Raw genomic sequence first — 18306 nt, forward strand, 5'->3', positions numbered from 1 at the left:
ACGCATGCGCTCTAAAGGGTGAGCCCTCTATTCAAACCCGAGTCCCAACCCTCTCACCCAAGTGAGCCATCAACCGGCAAGTGTTTCTCTCCTGCACCAGAAATTCCCTCCACGGGTTTCCAATCACAGAGACGGTCAGCTCACCCCCCTCCTAGATGTGCGAACTGAAACTCCCTCGCCTGCTTCTCCCTTCAGCAACCGCCCTCTCCGTCCCCATACACAGACCTCAGAAGCCCTGACCCGCCTCGTCTCTTCATCTTGGCGCCCCTGGCCTCTCCATAATGGGGCTCTGGGGCCAGCACGCCAGGGAAACCCCCTTAAGGTCGCCCAGACTCCTCCCGCTCAACCCGCTGTCCGTCACCCTTTGGCCCAACAGCTGAGCTCCCTCCGACCCGACCCGGGGCTCTCTGCTCGGCCCCTGCCCCCTGCCCCCTGCCGAGCCCGTGTCCGCGCTCAGTGGCTCCAACTGCGCACAGCGCTGCACTCCCTGCCCTGCCGCCACCAGCCCCGCAGGCGGCCGTGCGGCCAGGGCTGTGCTGGCCACACTGGATTACGGGGGTCCCTCACCATGTGCCCGAGCACCCGGCACACCACCCGGCACTGGAACCTGCTACCCTCAGACACCCACGGCTCCCCCATTCCTGCCCCTCCCGGAGGGGCACCGACACCCTACCAGCTCCTCAGCCAGGAACCCTGGTGACTCCTCTCTCGCCCTGTATTTAAGTTATGAGCGATTGTACGGCCCCATCTTCAAAATAAATTCAGACCCAACACCCACCGCCTCACTGCGCCCCCGTGAGTCTCCACCTCGACTACAGCGTCCACACTGGTCTCTACGCGCTTTCCGCCTCGCCGGCCTGTTTTCCATTAACAGCCACGGGAACCTTTAAATGCCGAAGGGGTGACCCTGCTCAAACCCTGGCTTCCCCCCACACCCGCAGCCAGGTCCTCGGCCCCTTTTCTAAACTCGGCGCCCCACCCGCCCCCCGCCCCCAGCCTCACTGCCGCTATGGCCCCTCAGACAAGCCGAGCGCCTTCTCCATCAGGCCTCTGCTGCTTCTCTACCCCAAACCCTCCCCATGTTCAGCAGGCTCGTCCCTCTATCGTGTCCCCACATCCCTCCGCACCCACCGTGTAAAACAGCGTCCCACCGACGGCTCCCTGCTGCCCTCTCCTCACATCGTCATCTCCGGTGAAGGGACTGACGGACTGGTCACCCACATCCCTCCGGGACCACGGCTCCAGGAGACAGGCCGTGGCCGGCCCACGACAGGTGGTGACAGGTACGCACTGAGTGTGCCATGGACGGTTGTGGAGGCAACGACCCAGCTCGAGGGGAAGGCCTCGCCCAGGGCAGCAAGGCCCCCCACAGCCCCGCAAGGCCTGGGCCGGGAAAGGCTGCGTGCTCCTCACAGCCCCTGGGCTGGCCCGGCGGCAGCGCCCCCTGTTCTGAGTTGATCCAACAGAATGACACGTGGCATTTCGCACGAACCTAACACAGAATTGCCCGCTCTCCCCCGAGGCCCGGAGATCCCGGGTCAGGCTGTGGGCTCATCCGTGCCCTTCACTCCGCACTTCAGAAGTCGGAAACAGTACAACCCATGTGTCGCCTTCTTTGCCTGGATTTACCAATTAATACGTTTAAGGCATATCTGACTCCCAGGCATTTCTATAGAAGGCACAGACAGAAGAATAAGGAGCTAAATTTTAAAGAATTAAAGCACATTTTAGATTATATGAGATTATTGTTTAGATTGTCCTTAGAATGTTAAATTTTTAAGAGAAATTTGAGTTTTCGATAATTATAATGCAGTATACTGAGATCTATTTTTAGCATAAGGTACACTACTGATTAAAATCTAATGCATGAGAAGCAGAATGTCAAAGAGAAATCCAAGACTATTATCACTTTAAAATGACTCGGGTTTTGTAAGAAATAATGTGCGACAGGTTTTGTCTGCTCATCCCCCTGTGCTCACTGCGCTGTTTTCTGGAATCCCACTGCAGTAATCGCTACTTACGATGATCAGCAAAGCATCACCGCTCTGACTTCAATGGAAGAGCTGTGCCACCAGAACGAAGAAGCTTGACGTATACAGTGAACCCACCCCTGGATGGCTGTTTTCACTGTCAGCGGGCAAAACAAATCTTACCTGAAGTTCTTCACGGCAACAGCCGTCTAACAAAGCCGCCAGCCCCTGCTCCCCCCCCCGCCCCCCCCACCCCCGCCTCCCGGGCCCAGGCCTGCTCCAGAGGTGAACGTGGGCACACAGGTATGCACAGGACCCCTCCCCCGGGTTTGTCCTGTTTGAAGGGCTTCCCCTCACGAGAAAAGGCAGTGTGCTCGTGCATAAACCCGTGCCCACGCGAGGGCCTGCTGTGGAACAAGTGCTGTCAAGGCCTGTGAGGACGGCGACACTGAGTGGAAAGCTCTGCGATGAGCAAGGGGAGCTGTCCCACACCTCACACCGATGGGGCAGGACGCACACCGAAAGCTCCCCAAGGGGAAGCGCCTTTCTCGGGTCGCCCATGCGCTTCTGTTGGTGCCAATCCAGCACCTGGTAGGGCCTCTAGCTGACACTTTAATAGAACCAAACATCACAGCAAAATTCACAAGAAAAACTAGTAAAATGCAAAAATTACATTTAGAAAATTCCATGTTATCATTAAAAAAACGTTCTGGGCACGTCTTCATTTCCTTTTAAGTTATTCTCACTAGTATATTCGTGCTTTAATGTTCTGATTCAAATGTTCAAAATTAGTAACTATAAGAAAATTCTGGGCACAGAAATCTAAGTAAAACCACTACAAATCAAATACCAATTTTAAAGTTAGCTACAGAAGTCAGTGATAAAATTATTTACCTTTTAGGCAGTTTTAATAGCTATAATAGACTAGAGGCCCGATGCATGAAGATTCATGCAAGAATGGGCCTTCCTTCCCCTGGCTGGTGGCACCACCTTCACTCTGGCCCGGAGTGGCTGCATATGCAAATTAACCCACCATCTTTGTTGGGTTAATTTGCATAGCCACACCTGATTGGCTGGTGGGTGTCATGAAGGTATGGTCCATTTGCATCTTTCTCTTTTATTAGTGTAGACTAGAGGCCCGGTGCACAAAAATTTGTGCATTCGGGGGGGGGGGAGGTGTCCCTCAGCCCGGCCTGTGCCCTCTTGCAGTCTGGGACCCCTCAGGGGATGACCACCTGCTGGCTTAGGCCCATGGGATTGGGCCTACGATGGCCATCAGACATCCCTCTGGCAGCCCGGCAGCCCTCGGGGGATGTCTACTTGCCAGCGGGGAGCAGGACTAAACTGCAGCTGGACATCCTTAGTGCTGCTGAGGAGGCAGGAGAGGCTCCCACCACCACCACTGTACTGGCAGCTATCAGCCTGGCTTGTGGCTGAGCAGAGCCCCTCCCATGTGAGAGCGCCCTGACCACCAGAGGGCAGCTTCTGCATTGAGCGTCTGCGCCCTGGTGGTCAGTGTGTGTCATAGTGGTCAGTCATTCCCAGTCCTTCTGTTGTTAGGGTCAGTTTGCATATTACCCGTATACTATATAGGATAGAGGCCTGGTGCATGGGTGGGGGCCAGCTGGCTTGCCCTGAAGGGTGTCCTGGATCAGGGTGGGGGTCCCGCTTGGGTAGCTGGCCAGCCTGGATGAGGGGATGATGGCTGTTTGCAGCTGGTCACACCCCCTTCCGGGTGGGGGTCCCCACTGGGATGCCTGTCCAGCCTGGATGACGGACTAATGGCTGTTTGCAGCTGGTCACACCTCCTTCAGGGTGGGGGTCCCCACTGGGGTGCCTGGCCAGTCTGGGTGAGGGGCTGAGGGCTGTTTTCAGGCTGGTGGGCGACTGAAGCTCCCAGCCTCTCCTTTTTCCTTTTTATTCTGGGAATTATTTACCTTCTATAGCTGTCACTGAAGCTGAGAGCCGGCTCCAGCTCTGAGGCCACGGCTGGCTGAAAGCAGGTATCTGGGTTTGTTTAGATTCTATAATTAAAACTCTGTTGCCATCACTGGCCGCTCTAAGCTCTGAGGCCGTGCTGGCTGAAAGCAGGTACCTGGGGTTTGTTTAGGTTCTATAATTGTAACATTGTTGCATCTGGAGCTCAGACCTGGGCTGAGGCAGGCGAGGGAACCTTGGCTTCCTCCATCACTGGAGCAAGCAAAGCTCATGTTCGCTTCAGCTGCCTGGCTGCCGGCCGCCATCTTGGCTGGCAATTAATTTGCATATCTCGCTGATTAGCCAATGGGAAGGGTAGCGAAGTTACGGTTAATTACCATGTTTCTCTATTATTAGATAGGATTGCAATAAAGCAAACACAGCTGTTTAAGTATAACAATTTGCAAACCAATTCTGTCCACGTAATTCCTTCAAGTGTCCAAATGGGAAAATATCAACCCCTGTGCTCAATGCGGCCACGCGAGAGCATGAGACCGCAAGCCTGCCCACATCGGGCCCTGGGCTGCGCCCACCCAGCTCTGCCTTCTGCTTTAATTCTTTGGTAACAAAATGATGGGTGAGTAGGAAGCAGTCCCACAAATACCCAGTTCTTAATGTGTCAATGCCACCACCACCCACAGCAGGGCAACAAAGCTGGGGAGACTCTGTATATTCATCATTAAACGCATGTGGCAGGAAAAGAGGCTTTAATTTTCCACCAAGGGAACGAGTCCACCTTCGAGTAATTTTTCCTTGAAAAGACATTTTACATATATTGGTAACAGTAGAGATATGTAACACAAACAAACTTTTTTTGCATGTTTTTTATTGTTTGGAACACCACAGTAACCCAAATTTCACATTTACAGTGAACTTTTTAATAAAAATATGCTGTACACAACATTATAGATACATGTTACACAAAAGTAAACATTGACACGTACACAGTAAAGAGAATGAACTCACTGCCATCATCCTTCACATTCCTCTAACTGGCCAGCACCACTAGGCTTAGCCCCAGCTCTCACTGAACCAGCTGTTCACTAGCTGCCATGAACCGTGAGGACTAAGAATGAATTTCTTTAAGTTAGTCATAATGAATTATTACATTACTGTGTACCAAATACTTCTATATTTTCAGATTGCCAGTTACCAAAACATTCAGACTCTTAAAAGATGGAGGTTCAGTTCTCCACCATGCGGCCTTGTGGGCAACCCCCCTCCGCCCCCCGCCCAAGCAGGCAGCCATGGTCCCAAACTAACACCATGTGTAAGTCTGATGGTCAGAAATCCTTCAAGCCAAACCACCCACAAAGCACCACTGCCTCTCGCCAGGGAATCAGGTCCCCCGCAGACTGGGGGAGGCCTGTGGACCATCTGCCTGGCCCCTGCTGCTTACAGCTGCTGCTGCTCTATTTCAGAAGTTAAGACCCTGGTTAGTTAGGCCTCTCAGTGATACATTCACCGTCACTGTAAAATGACTCGAGCGTCATTACTGGGAAGAATACAAGTCATCAGGCTGTGCTACTACCAACACACACACTTTCTCAGGGAGCCAGCGGCCGGAACGGCAACACTGTGCGTGGGAACCTGCCGTCTGACCCAGTTCACCGAAAACCACCTGCGGCAACCAAGTAAGACACATGCCCATCCCCTAAAACAGCAGTTCTCAACCTGTGGGTCACGACCCCTTTGGCAGTCGAATGACCTTTCACAGGGGTCGCCTAAGACCATCCTGCAGATCAGATATTTACATGACGATTCATAACAGTAGCAACATGACAGTTATGAAGTAGCAACGAAAATAATTTTATGGTTGGGTCACCACATGAGGAACTGTATTTAAAGGGCCAGAAGGTTGAGAACCACTGCCCTAAAAAGTGTGTCCACTTTGCCAGACATGCAGCAGGTACACGAGTCACAGGTAAAGGAAAGGACTTTAGGGCTGCAGAGCAGCATCCCATGAGGGTTCGCAGTATTGCCCATGCCACCCCCCGATGTTAGTGGTTTTACGTACATTCATCGCCCCCCGACGTCATCCCAACACGCGGCTTGTCGTCTTTATTCTCCTTTCCCACGCAGGACTGCAGTGAGCATCACGTGACTTATTCCTAGGATTAATTTTCTGGCACAGCACCTACTTCTTTCCATTCTCATGAAAGGACAGGAGGGCACAGAGGAGCGTGCAGCACCTAGGGCCCAGCCGTCCACCATCAGGCAAAGACCAGCCGTGCCTGTCGCTGCCCCTTGGGCGCCCGCAGACCCTACCTGTCTCTAGCACCGGGCGGCGTGGGTGAGTCTCCCCTTCCCTGAACAGACACTACAAGCCCCGTTTCTCTGGAAGGTCACACTCAGGGGATGTCTTTTGGAGCCTCCCAATTGCAGGGACATGGGAGGCTTTCCTTCTGACTGAAACAGCATTTTAGGAAAAACTACTTATTTTAACAAGTTTTCATTTTTATGTCAAATTTTAACCTTTCCAGATTTGGAATCATCTTCAATTTCTAAACTGTGTTTGAAAAGACATAACGATCACATGGGTAAAGTGCAAAGAGCAGGGCCCTGGAGACAGGCCACCCCCTGCTGATGCGACCAACGTCCCTTCTCTTAGAGCGTCTGTCCCAGTGGGGATGCTGGGGGGCAGGGGGGCGGGGGGGGGGTAGGATGGTGGTGGTGGTGGGGGGGAATGAACAGATGGACATCCAAATAGGTATGAATGGTAACAATAAACGCTGAGAAAATTATTTTTCTAGCGATGCTTAGCTTACTAATTTTATTTTTCAAGTGCACCAAACTTTTGATCCATGTTTTATCTCATATGTAGAATGCAGAGTTTAAATGACACATTTTAGTAGCGGTAAGAAATAAAGGGCAGAATCTTTTTTTTTTTTTAATCCTCACCCAAGGGTATTTTTCCGTTGATTTTTAGGGAGAGTGGAAGAGAGAAGGAAAGACAGAAATATCGATGTGAGAGAAGCCTGCAATTGAGGTATATGCTCTTCACTGGAATCGAACCCGGTACCCTTTGGTCCACATTCTGATGCTCTCTCCTCTGAGCCAAACCACCAGGGCAAGAGCAGAATCTTGAAGACCTAAAGGTTAGGCCAGAGGCAGGCTCCTTATGCTTCCAGGGCATTGGAAAGTGGTGGGTGTCAGACTGGGAAAGAACGCGATCCTCTCGCTCAGTCAGTAACTTTAAGCCCAGAAGAGAAGCATGAGTGCACACATGCTTCTGTAAATGGCCTCCGGGCCCAGCATCCATGGGCACGAGACTAGAACATTTCATCTCACGCAGAATCACAGCAGGATAGGGGGTGGCAGAAAGGGGTTGATCAGCAAAGTCTATCCAACTCAGATTCTGTGATTCTTATGAACCATCTTATTACAAATATGAAAACAAAACAAACAAACAAAACATAACAAAACTGAGATGCACAGATGTTAACTTCCCAGCTGCCAGTCCAGCGTTCCTTCTATTACATGACTTCCAGGGCACAGGCCTCTTGAGCAATCTCCTCATTAAACAAATCATTTGCCATCATTGTGATGACTACCGCTACAGTATTTGTGACCAATTTTAATCCCACATCCTCTCTTACTATTTATTACTGAGTCTGTGTGCTAATGGAAATAAAAGTCAAGTTTATTATCAGCCAAAACTCAGTCTTGGAGAGGCCAGAAGACAGCAAGCCATTTAAAAAGAAACGGATTTTAATGATAAATGAGTACAGGTACCAAGTGCAAGTTCCCAACAGTCCTGAAAGGTGTAGGTCAGAGTAGATAGAAGTCCTGCAACACCACCCGTCCCGCAGCCCCGCCGCCAGAGGGCCAGTGCGCCCTTCCTAAAGGCGAGATGGACGCACACATGCGGACACACCCCTCCCCTCCGAGAACACAGGGCTCGCGGGCTGGACCCGGAGGACGGAGTGGCCGCCCACTGGGAGAGTCGGGGTTCATTATACTGGGCAGCAGTGTATTCATTAGAAGGTGGTCAGTCTGACAAGGACACGATGTATCCATTTGTGACTCAAGCAAGCCAGGCCAAGGCCTCCCAGCTGTGCACAGTGTCACCCTCTTCCTTAGCCACGGGGTCCCGTTGTCAGCCGAGCACAAAGAACATAGTAGGAGGGGACGGAGGGGCCTGCCACGCGGACAGCAAAGCCACTTTACTGGCACGGATCGAAGACCATGTTCTTTGCTAGCCCACAAAGAGTGATACCAAGTCCAGGGTTTTTAAAGATATAAAGACTGGTCCACACAGGGAAAAAACCTGCGCTGTCAAAGAAATGTTCTCTCTTATAAAGCTGGGACACCTGGCGTTATGCCAATCTTGGACTTTTACCAAGTCCTCGTCCCAGAGATCAATCACTTTCCGATACCAAAGAAAGATGTGCAGCCCCGAACGTTCATTCAAGATAGACAGACAAAATTCCACCACAGAGGCTGTCTCCAGACGACTCTCGGTAAAGACCAAGAGCACACATTCATTTAAGAGGGAGATCTTCCTCAAAGCAAACAGCAGCCTCAGAGAAGATTTTACCGAAAATTACCAGTTTAAGAAAAACACTCAAAAAAACAACTTGGGAGAGGAATAAAAACGGATGATAGAAAAAGGCACTTACCCAGAAGCGAGACAGGCTGGGTGACCGGAGGGGTGGGCAGACTCGTGGGCGCAGCGGGCGGCGCGGCAGAGCCGTACATTTTCACACCGTCACCAGACTCGGCGTTTCCTCTAGCCCCAGACACCACTGTTGGAATGGGATTTCCAATAGGTAAGTCTTTGGTGGGGTCTTCGCTTTTACCAGCGATAGTAGCTAAGGGATATAATCACATCGACATGTGACGCTGAGCAACTAATTCTCTCCCGGCCACGTCTACACCTAGTACTGACCCATCTCCCTCCGCTCCCGACTCCAAGGAGAACTGGACACAGAGGAAGCGTGCTTACAGTTTGGGATGCTCATTGGTGGAGTGTGAGGAGGAGGAATGGACACGGGTGGAGTTATAGGAGGTGGGGGTCCGGGAGGAAGAAAACCTAGAATGAGAAAAATAGTCACTTTTGCTCCATCACTTCATCTCACACTCACGAACAATGACTTCTCACACAACTTGGTGTACCTGGCGGTAAATGCATTGGGTTGAATCCTGGGCGTAAAAAGGGTGGAGGCGGCGGCGGCGGAGGAACGCCAGGACCGAAGCCCGGCGGCGGAATTCCCAGAGGCGGCGTGAAAGCGGGCGGCTGGAGAGCACCAACCACAGGAGGCCCTGGCTGATGTGGGGGGACCTGGAGAAGAAGGAAGAAAGATGAAGCCACCCATCCAGCCACCCCCCTTCCACACAGCGAGCAGACAAAGCAAATGCCCCGTTGGAAAAACAGACGTTTCCAAACTGGTTCTTATTACGCGAGTAAATTAGAAAACAGATGGTAATCTGTACCCGCCCCAAACAACAGAAACACAGTGAGCTCTCTGCTTTATGACAGCAGATCCACACTGTGCCTCCCAGCGCCGGCTGTGGCCCGACAGAAGGTGCCCCGCTGAAACGATGTCCCATGATCCGCCAGTACGTCTGAGAACGTAACCTACGAAAAGCTCCCCCACCGATTCCACAGTGATGGGATGTCAGTCAAACCGCGGGGCCGGCTCTGTGACCGGAGCAAGCGGACCCTCTCTAGACCTCAGATTATTTATCTGTAAAATGGGAAAGTGCCAACCTCAATCCTCATGGGGATTGAAGAGTTAATGCATTTTAAGTGCTAGTGCCTGGCACTTAATAAACACCCAACAAATAAATATTTGCTGTTGTTTTTTTTTAAAAAAAGTATGAACAATTTTAAGAAATGAGTCGAGTTTCTTAAATGAATGCTGACATACTTGAATCTTATTTACAACCTACTCTGAAGGGCATGTCTCACAGGCGACCACAGAGTGCCCACTTAGGACGTCCACTTGTCAACTATCACAGCTGAAGAGGCCAGGAACCCCACTCTGTGTTAGTGCGGGTTCACCCGGGGGACTGACGGTAAGAAACAGAGGAAGGAAGGTACTGAAAGACGAGAAAAATCTAGTGGATCATATGGAAACCGGGGTCAGCTATTTACAATTTAAACCAAAGGTTTCCTGTGGAGATTCGGTAACAGGAAACCTGCGAGTGTTGAACGCGCCTCGTTTAGCCCTCACCCGCTCTGAGGGAGGAAGGCCAAGGCCAGGAGGGGGCACCTGCACATTCAGACAGGGAAGGGGTGCTTGGGGGTCGGCGATCTGCTCAAGGTCAATAGAGCTGGGATTCAAGCTTTCATCTACCAGAACCAGCCCTTTCTCTGAAGTAACAGGACAGCAGACTCTCTAAGACTAACCTTCATGTTAAATGGCACTCAATTTATTTAAAAAAAAAATCATGACCGCACCACCCAAACCGAAGATTTACAAACATCTTTCCCTCGAAACAGCTGCTTGTCGGGTATGAATCCAGCTCCCTCAGAGCCTAAGTCCATGAAGAACAAAGATCCGATATGAAAATAAAGTGAGAGTAAAAAGAACAGAAGAAACGAACGGGTTTGCACCTCAGATCTGACACAGTGACGGCGAACCTTTTGAGCTCGGCGTGTCAGCATTTTGAAAAACCCTAACTTAACTCTGGTGCCGTGTCACATATAGAAATTTTTTTGATATTTGCAACCATAGTAAAACAAAGGTTTATATTTTTGATATTTATTTTATATATTTAAATGCCATTTAACAAAGAAAAATCAACCAAAAAAAATGAGTTCGTGTGTCACCTCTGACACATGCGTCATAGGTTCGCCATCACTGCCCTAGTGTAAGGTATCTGTAATCTAGGCAGATGGAAGGCAGTATGAACGCATTCTAGTTTCATTAACATTATTTAAAAATGTGCTAAAGAGCTTATAAGCAACAGGTTGGACATATCAAAATATGACAAGTAACCCACATTTATGACTCGGGTCTCTATGAATGCAGACATACATCTAGGTAAGATCTGGAGGGTTTATTTCAGAAACGTGGAAGTCGAAAGAACGCCCCGCCCCTCTCACCTGCGGAGGAGGTACTGTGATAGGTGCGGGGACGGGCATAGGAGGGACGGGCACCGGCACAGGCTTGGGTATGGGTGACACTGGTTCTGCGTGTGAGCTTTCTGCCCCTCCGTTCTGAGCAACTTCATTCTCATGCTTCTTGGTAATTCCTTTCCACTCTACGGGAGTTAAAGAAATTTAACAATAGCAGCTTACCATGTTAAGTTAAAACTTTAAATCCAGAAGGGATTTTTGAAATGTTGATTAAAATAAAAATAAAAACACCCAGTGGTCTATTAAAGAAATGCCCATGCTAACCTTATAAATAGGATTTAAATTAGCAACATGCAAAAAGCCACTGCTCGCTGTGTGCCAGGCCCTTTATACACACTAAGCAATGCAACTCTCACCACCGCCTGGAAGTCGTTCTATTATGATGACGAGTCCCATGTTATGAGGAAAACAAAGACAATCTGTCCCAGGCCTGTACCTCAATAAGCGGCAGAGATGCCTAGCCTAGGTTCTTGTTTGGACAAAGGATCGGGGAGGGAGGAGCCTCCCAGAATGCCAGGCACACAGCAGACCCTGGGCCCTGTTGCCTCCCACACGGCTGTGTGTGTAAGTGAAGCACCATGCACCGTGCAGGGAAGGGTCTGGGAGCAGTCGTCCAGCACCAACTCCTCCCGTGGCTCCAGCCACAGCTCCTGCTTACACTCCCCCCAGCAGCCCTTTCCCCGGCCACGCCACCCTGTGCCCCTCCCGCATCAGTTCCCGGACCCTCTCCAGGTAATGCCCAGAGCCGCTGCCACTTTCCCCCTGCAATCCCAGCCTGGCATCTCTCATAGACCTGACCACACACAACTGCACCTCCTTGCCATACACACCTACTTCCCACGACTTTTCTGGACATTCACACATTTTCAAAGAAATTACTACAAAGCACTGGATTACAGCACAGTGTCGACGACGACCAGGTTAGGGCTCATTGGGTCTGTCTGACCCACGATCAGTCACTGTTTACTTTGGATCTGCATCTCTCCACTTACTGTAAGTTGCAGAAGAGCAAAGACCACATCTATCTTAGTCACCGTGCCCTTGGTTTATCACGGAGAGAATGGCACACGTGGTACTTGAAAAATCTCAAAAAAATGCTTCATCATGGAAAGAAGCATCTGTCGCACACACCGCACGCCTGGATTTTACATACGCCAGCACCGCGTTACCTGGGTTAAGCGTGTCACTGTCCAACATGCCTCCTTCACAAAAGCCCTCCAGCTCCTCAGGCTTCACTTTGTCCCAAGGAACGTAGGTCACACCCAGCTCCACGTCCCAGTACTGCTTGTAGTCCGCCTTGATGCCTTTGTTTAAGGCCCAGGCGATCTGTTCACCACGAATTCAATATGGAGAGAAAGGGACACAGGGAACGCTGTGAGGTTCGAGAGTTCAGTTCCCCCCATTCTACTGCCCCGTTCTACTTGGGCAGGGGCATCTGGCCTCACTGTCCTGGGCCTTATCTGCCACCAGCAAAGTGGTGCCCACTTGTCTTCCGCTGTCTTAGGATGGAAATGTAACTGGCACCTCCTCCTTACCAACTTCCTCCATCACCCCACAACCCAGTCAGCATAAGACTTAGAGAAAAGACAAAAGTTAATCAGGGCAACTGCCAACTCCCCTGGGCAACCCAGCACACGGGGCCCACTCTCGGAAGCCAGGGACTTGGGATGATCCAGCGTTAGACAAAGCCACTCTGTGGCCAATCCCAGGGCAGTGCTATGACACCCAGGAAGCACTGCCTGTGCCCCCGCAGGGAAGAATACCCATTTATCTTCATCTTTTTTTCTATCTTTGTTGAAGACTTTTCACAGTTAATTCTAAGAAAAATGACAAACTTTACATCCAAAAATTTTTAAATAACAAGATAAAATATTTTACTAAATATTACATTTAAGCCAGCCAGTGTGGTTCAGTGGTTGAGTGTCAACCTATGAACCAGGAGATCATGGTTAGATTCCCAGTCAGGGCACATGCCTGGATTGTGGGCTCAATCCCCAGTGTGGGGCATGCAGGGGGCAGCCCATCAAGGATTCTCTCTCATCATTGATGTTTCTATCTCTCTAGCCTTCTCTATTCCTCTCTGAAATAAAAATATATTTAAAAAATAAAAATAAATAAATATTATATTTAAGGCACTAATACCTTGAAGGCTTGCTCTATCTACGTTTTAAAAAATTAAAAATTCTACCATGAATCTAACATTTAAAATTTGGTAACCTTAACAGATAACTTTTTTAAAAGATGCATATGAAATATGCTTCTGTCCAATGTTACAGTTTAAGACAACGGAGTCTCAGGTAGAACACGGTACCTTTATGGACTTCTGGTTCACTTTGTAGTTCCCTCGGCTCAGCTTCTGCAGGGCGCGGTAGGCGTCTTGCCTGTGCACCATAACAATGTAGGCACAGCCTCTGGGAGGAATCATCTGCTCCAGGAGATTTCCGTGTGAGAAAATATGGGCATAACATCAAAGAACAACAAGATACAAGTCACCAGTTCCCACAGCCCAGCCAGACCCATCTCCCCGGTCACGCCAGCGCTCCGTCACCAGAGAGTAAACACCTCGTCAACTGGCAATGTACGTTTGGTCTCAATTGCCAGTTATTAAGGAGCCGACAGTCCCCTAAGCTTTATTACATAAAGACTTTTCTAGAAAAAGGTTTTAAACGTGGTTATTAAAAGATACATGATTAAAAGCAGAGAATGCTAAACACGGACTCAGAACCCCTAAACTCTAGCCACACTGTCTACAAAACCTGGGAAAATGTTAACTGAGGTCCCAATCCTTAATTTTATGAAATGACAATCACATCTGTCCACTGTCATTAAGTAATTTAATAAATACTCACATTAATCGATTCAATTGGACCAAACTCTTCTAAGAGACTGGCAACGTCCTGCTGAGTCGTCCTTTTGTCCAGCTGTCCCACCCAGAGTGTAGTGCTACAAACTGAGAGGAAACTGCCGTCAGAAACACACACACCTGACAGCGAACCACTGCACCCGACATCAGAAAATCACTACAGAACCAGCACGAGTGACCTCAGGCTTGAGTAGCAAGTCCCATATACTAGTACGTTTAAATATTCTAGAAACTGCGGTGCTGCTTCCAGAATTGAAACCAGAATAGTGAACACACACAAGCGTTAAAGCAAACTGCCTCCGCGGGCAGACCCGAGACTTGATCCTGACCCTGAGCCCAGCCAGTGAGGTGCTTGCATTCACCGTGCGCACCAGCCCTCCACCTGCCGCGCGTGCCCCGGGGTCAGAAGCCTCGCAGCTGCCCAGGCCACCAATGACAACACCAGGTTAGCTCCCGATGCAGCACACACACTATTACCCAGACTTCATGCAATTAGAGATTCAGGGAGCAATGCAAGATAATGCCGTCTGTAATAGGAAATCTTCAGAAAGTAAGAGGGGATTAGTGATTCTAGTGGAAAAGGTAAATAAAACCTTCCCACTGTGCATGAGGTTGGCTAGAATGTGTATTTCCCACACTCACTCCTCACTGCTGCTTTACAGCTGGCTTAACGAAAAAGCAAATCCAAGAGTATACAGTCAGCTAACGAGACAGGATAAAGCAGTGTTTTGCTAACAATCAGGAGACACTTTAAATCCACAACGTGAAGAAGTCACGCAGAAGCCTGACTGCAAAGGGGACGTACCGCTCGCGGTCTCGGGCTTGCCGGGGGGAAGGCCTTTCTGCCGGCGCTCTCGCTCTTTCTCGCGGTCCCGTCTTTCTTGGGATCGGGAGCGAGGAGAATGGCGGCGTCTGTCTCGGGACCGAGATCGAGAGCGTCGATGCCGAGACCGTCGAGATCTAGAACCAGATCGAGAGCGCCTCCTTTTTGGTGACCTAGTATTTTCAGGAGTTAGAATGGACAGCACATGAAGAAAAAGTTTTAGGCAGGTAAGCACGTGTTAATTCGAAGAAATAAAAATATAAAGCAGGTAATTTAACGTGTGAATACGTAAGAAACCAACAGCAGGGAAAGAGTCTATTGAAACGACTGAAGGAAGAAGGCTGGCAGCTTATGGAAGTGCTCTCACCGCCGAGGCCTCCAGCGCTGCACTAACTACACGCCTGCAGCACAGCTGTTACCTGCCTTCTCAGCCGCCCTCTTCGCTGCGGCAATTACAATGCCGTGTAACGATCTGTACACAGGCGTCCCGGCAACTCCCAGGGAACAAATGGGGGTGAGACCACTGACCTCAGAACGCCGTGCAGGTGCTTCTGCTCCAACTCACACACAGGCACACAAACACACCAAGTGCCCTCTATTCACCCAGCTGGGAACCAATCCAACTCTATGCCTCCTAAGACACATAGGATTGGAAAAACATTTTCCATAAATTACCTGGATGCTGACCTAGATCTCGACTTTCTGTTATCAGACATATGCCGCTTCACCTCTTGAATACAAGGCTGTTCTACTTTCATTTCCTTTAAAAACAAAACAAACAGCTATCATTAAATGAGAAAAGGAAAATTATAAATAAGGCACAGGACGAAACCTAAAAACATTCCATTCCAGTCTCCTGACCTGGAGCAGTCCCCTTTGGGTTACTTGAGACCCAGTTGCCTTCAGTGTAAGAACCTTTACATTGTTTATGAGGCTAGAGGACACACTCTCCTTTCGGAAATGGCTTCGTGCAGGTGACAACACTGTTCCAATAGGCCATCCTGAGGTACCTGTTAAGCTTTCTATCCTCTATCCCAATCCTCAATTACGCCCATTTTACAGGTGAGAAACGTGGGGCAGAGAGGCAAATGTGTGTCCAAGGTCAATCTTTCTTCACATTCAAAACTGCAGATGACAAGCCAATAGGTAGGAACCAGAACATCAGTCCCGGCACTGAAGGTCCTCAGTGGCGGGAAGGGAGCTTTTACCTGCTGGGCTTTCTGTGCGAGAGGCTCACTGGGGGCCGGGAAGGGGGCCTGGAACGGCTGCTGCACGGGGGCAGCGGGAGGAAGCACAGGCGGAGCCAGGGCGGGGAACGCAGGCGGGGGCAGAAGGCTGAACCCCGGCATCTGTCCATTAGGAGGAAGTGGAACCTTGGTTTTGAAAGAAAGGGTATGCGTAGATTTTAAATAACAGCTACCAAAAACCAATTTTAAAGCCCCGAATTTAATATGAAACTAAAATAATACTTTCAAATAAATTTTTATCAAGGAAAAATAATAATGACACACAACAGTAATTAGCAAATTCCACAAATCATCATTACTCAAAGAACTGTTACACATCCAAGTATATGTGCAGGTTAAAAATCCCACGGCTCATTTTAAATTATAAACACACAGGTTTGGGGTTTACATATTTAAAGATATAACTTCATTTATTGTGAGGAAACCATGTGACAGACTGAACTTAAAACCAGAGATTCTCTGATTTTTGGAAGAGGCTAGAAGCACTGGCGTGCAGGTTCATTCTCTAAGGAGACGTCCATCTCACATGCCTACTTTTAGGATTTCAAATATAACAACGAGAGTAAACCACAACTTAACATATTTCTGCATGTGTCATTCCAATGTCAATACAATTACAAATATAATTATGTCACAAAATAAGTATTCTTTCTAAATTATTTATAAACTTTCAGTAACTGTTAAAACATTTGGAAATAAGTTCATAGGTTTTCTTCATATTTTAAATAGGCTTATAAAATACTTTTCAAACTTCATCAAGTCATTAAAATATCGATATCAACTTCCTATTACCAAATGTGTAAAATGGACTGAGAGTGATGTGAGTAAGATGAGTATAGTCAGGACAGATTTCTTAGAACCTCGCCTAAACTCAGGCCATCAAGTGTTACTCCCAGGACTAGCTGTACAGCAGAATCACTGCACAATTAAAACCAGTCTCTATATTCACTGTAGCACTGGAGGGCCAGGATTTGCACTTTTAAAAAAATGTTTTATTGACTTTAGAGAGAGAAGGATAGAAACAGCGATGAGAGAGACATCTCGATTGGCTATCTCCTAAACACCCCCTGGGGTCGAGCCCACAACCTGGGCATGGGACCTGACTAGGAATCGAACCGGTGACCTCTGGGTGCATGGATCAATGCTTAACCACCAAGCGCACCATCCGAGCAGCATTTGCATTTTTTAAAATGCCCCTCCCTGCCCCCATTTACTGAAATGCATAGTCAAGCTTAAGAAACTCTGAATTCGAGGATTTACTAAAATAAATCCAATGAACAAATCTCTACCCACTGCCTGCGATTCCCGTGCTCTCTGCTCCTTCCAGTGCAGCCCTCCGGCCCAAACCTGCCTGCCGAGCCGAAGGCCTCGGAAGCATCTCCTCGCACACTGAGCAGGCTCCTCGCGGGAGAGAGCGCTGCCGCTAACAGGCCAGCTCCCGGACACAGGCCAGGGCCTGCTGCTCCCTAAACTACTTTACAGCAATGCTGGCTATTAAGTTAGGAGCATGAAAGATTTGGCATCCTTGTTTTAATTAAAGCAAAAAGCAACTCAAATCAGTTATGTGCTCAACAGTGTTTACTGCAGTTGTGGTGCTACTTATCCAATCATGCCACTGAATGGGGGTCTGTGAAGTGCAGCCCGCAGGCTGGAATGAGCATCTGTAGACAAAACTCAGCTGCAAGAAACACACCTGTACCTGATGGTGCACTGGGTCCTGTTGCATTGCCATCATCGGCGGCTGAAACGGATCCATATTTTGATGTTGGGGATACGCTGGTTGCTGCATGCCATCTCCAGGATACCCACTGAAAAAGCATGAGTGATCCTTTTACCCAGTCCAAAACACACGCCTCACTTATACAGAAATATAAAGAATGTTCTCCAGGAATCATTGATAATCAACAATTTACTGAATCGTCTATTTGCCTACATACTAACTAATACACTGAGCACCATTCCCAACATGAAAGCCATTTTTTTGGGTACATTTTTTAGGATCCCTTCCTCATGTGGGAGAAAACCCAAAATATCATTTTTTAAAAAGACAAGGACTGTATATGGAAAACGATCTTGCCACTCCATGTTCCTATCCTGTGCCTGTGAACACACTGACTCCACGCGCACTGAGCGACGGAGACTCACAAGGGCGCCTGCGGTGGAGACGCGGCGGGCACGGCAGCAGCGGGCGGGGCCGGGGCAGCAGCAGGTGCGGCAGCAGCAGAGGTGGTGCTGGCAGCAGCGGCAGCAGCATCTTCTTTCTTCGATTCTTCCACAGCTTCTGGCTCATCGTCATAATCAAATCGATCAAGTAGCTTCTGCAACAGGGATGTTGGTTT

The 18306-nt window shown here is 49.1% G+C and overlaps 1 protein-coding gene across 2 annotated transcripts in view; it reads right to left on the minus strand.

Moving 5' to 3' along the window:
- SCAF4 (SR-related CTD associated factor 4) overlaps positions 1–18306 on the minus strand; it is a gene marked incomplete at its 5' end in the record, with an annotated part of 63089 nt that overhangs the window by 11523 nt on the left and 33260 nt on the right. Inside the window, 12 exons of one of the 2 annotated variants that reach the window (XM_081088502.1) lie at positions 8570–8695; positions 8896–8982; positions 9066–9231; positions 11002–11159; positions 12204–12360; positions 13346–13459; positions 13884–13984; positions 14703–14893; positions 15396–15481; positions 15929–16093; positions 17667–17775; positions 18113–18285. In XM_081088502.1, the coding sequence (XP_080944628.1) occupies positions 8570–8695; positions 8896–8982; positions 9066–9231; positions 11002–11159; positions 12204–12360; positions 13346–13459; positions 13884–13984; positions 14703–14893; positions 15396–15481; positions 15929–16093; positions 17667–17775; positions 18113–18285 (1633 nt within the window). Of the gene's footprint in view, positions 1–8569; positions 8762–8895; positions 8983–9065; positions 9232–11001; positions 11160–12203; positions 12361–13345; positions 13460–13883; positions 13985–14702; positions 14894–15395; positions 15482–15928; positions 16094–17666; positions 17776–18112; positions 18286–18306 lie in introns of both variants that reach the window. The other variant, XM_081088501.1, reaches the window with a different exon arrangement.

The sequence above is a fragment of the Myotis nattereri genome, assembly GCF_964212035.1.
Source record: "Myotis nattereri genome assembly, chromosome: 3".
In the NCBI taxonomy this organism is placed as follows: domain Eukaryota; kingdom Metazoa; phylum Chordata; class Mammalia; order Chiroptera; family Vespertilionidae; genus Myotis; species Myotis nattereri.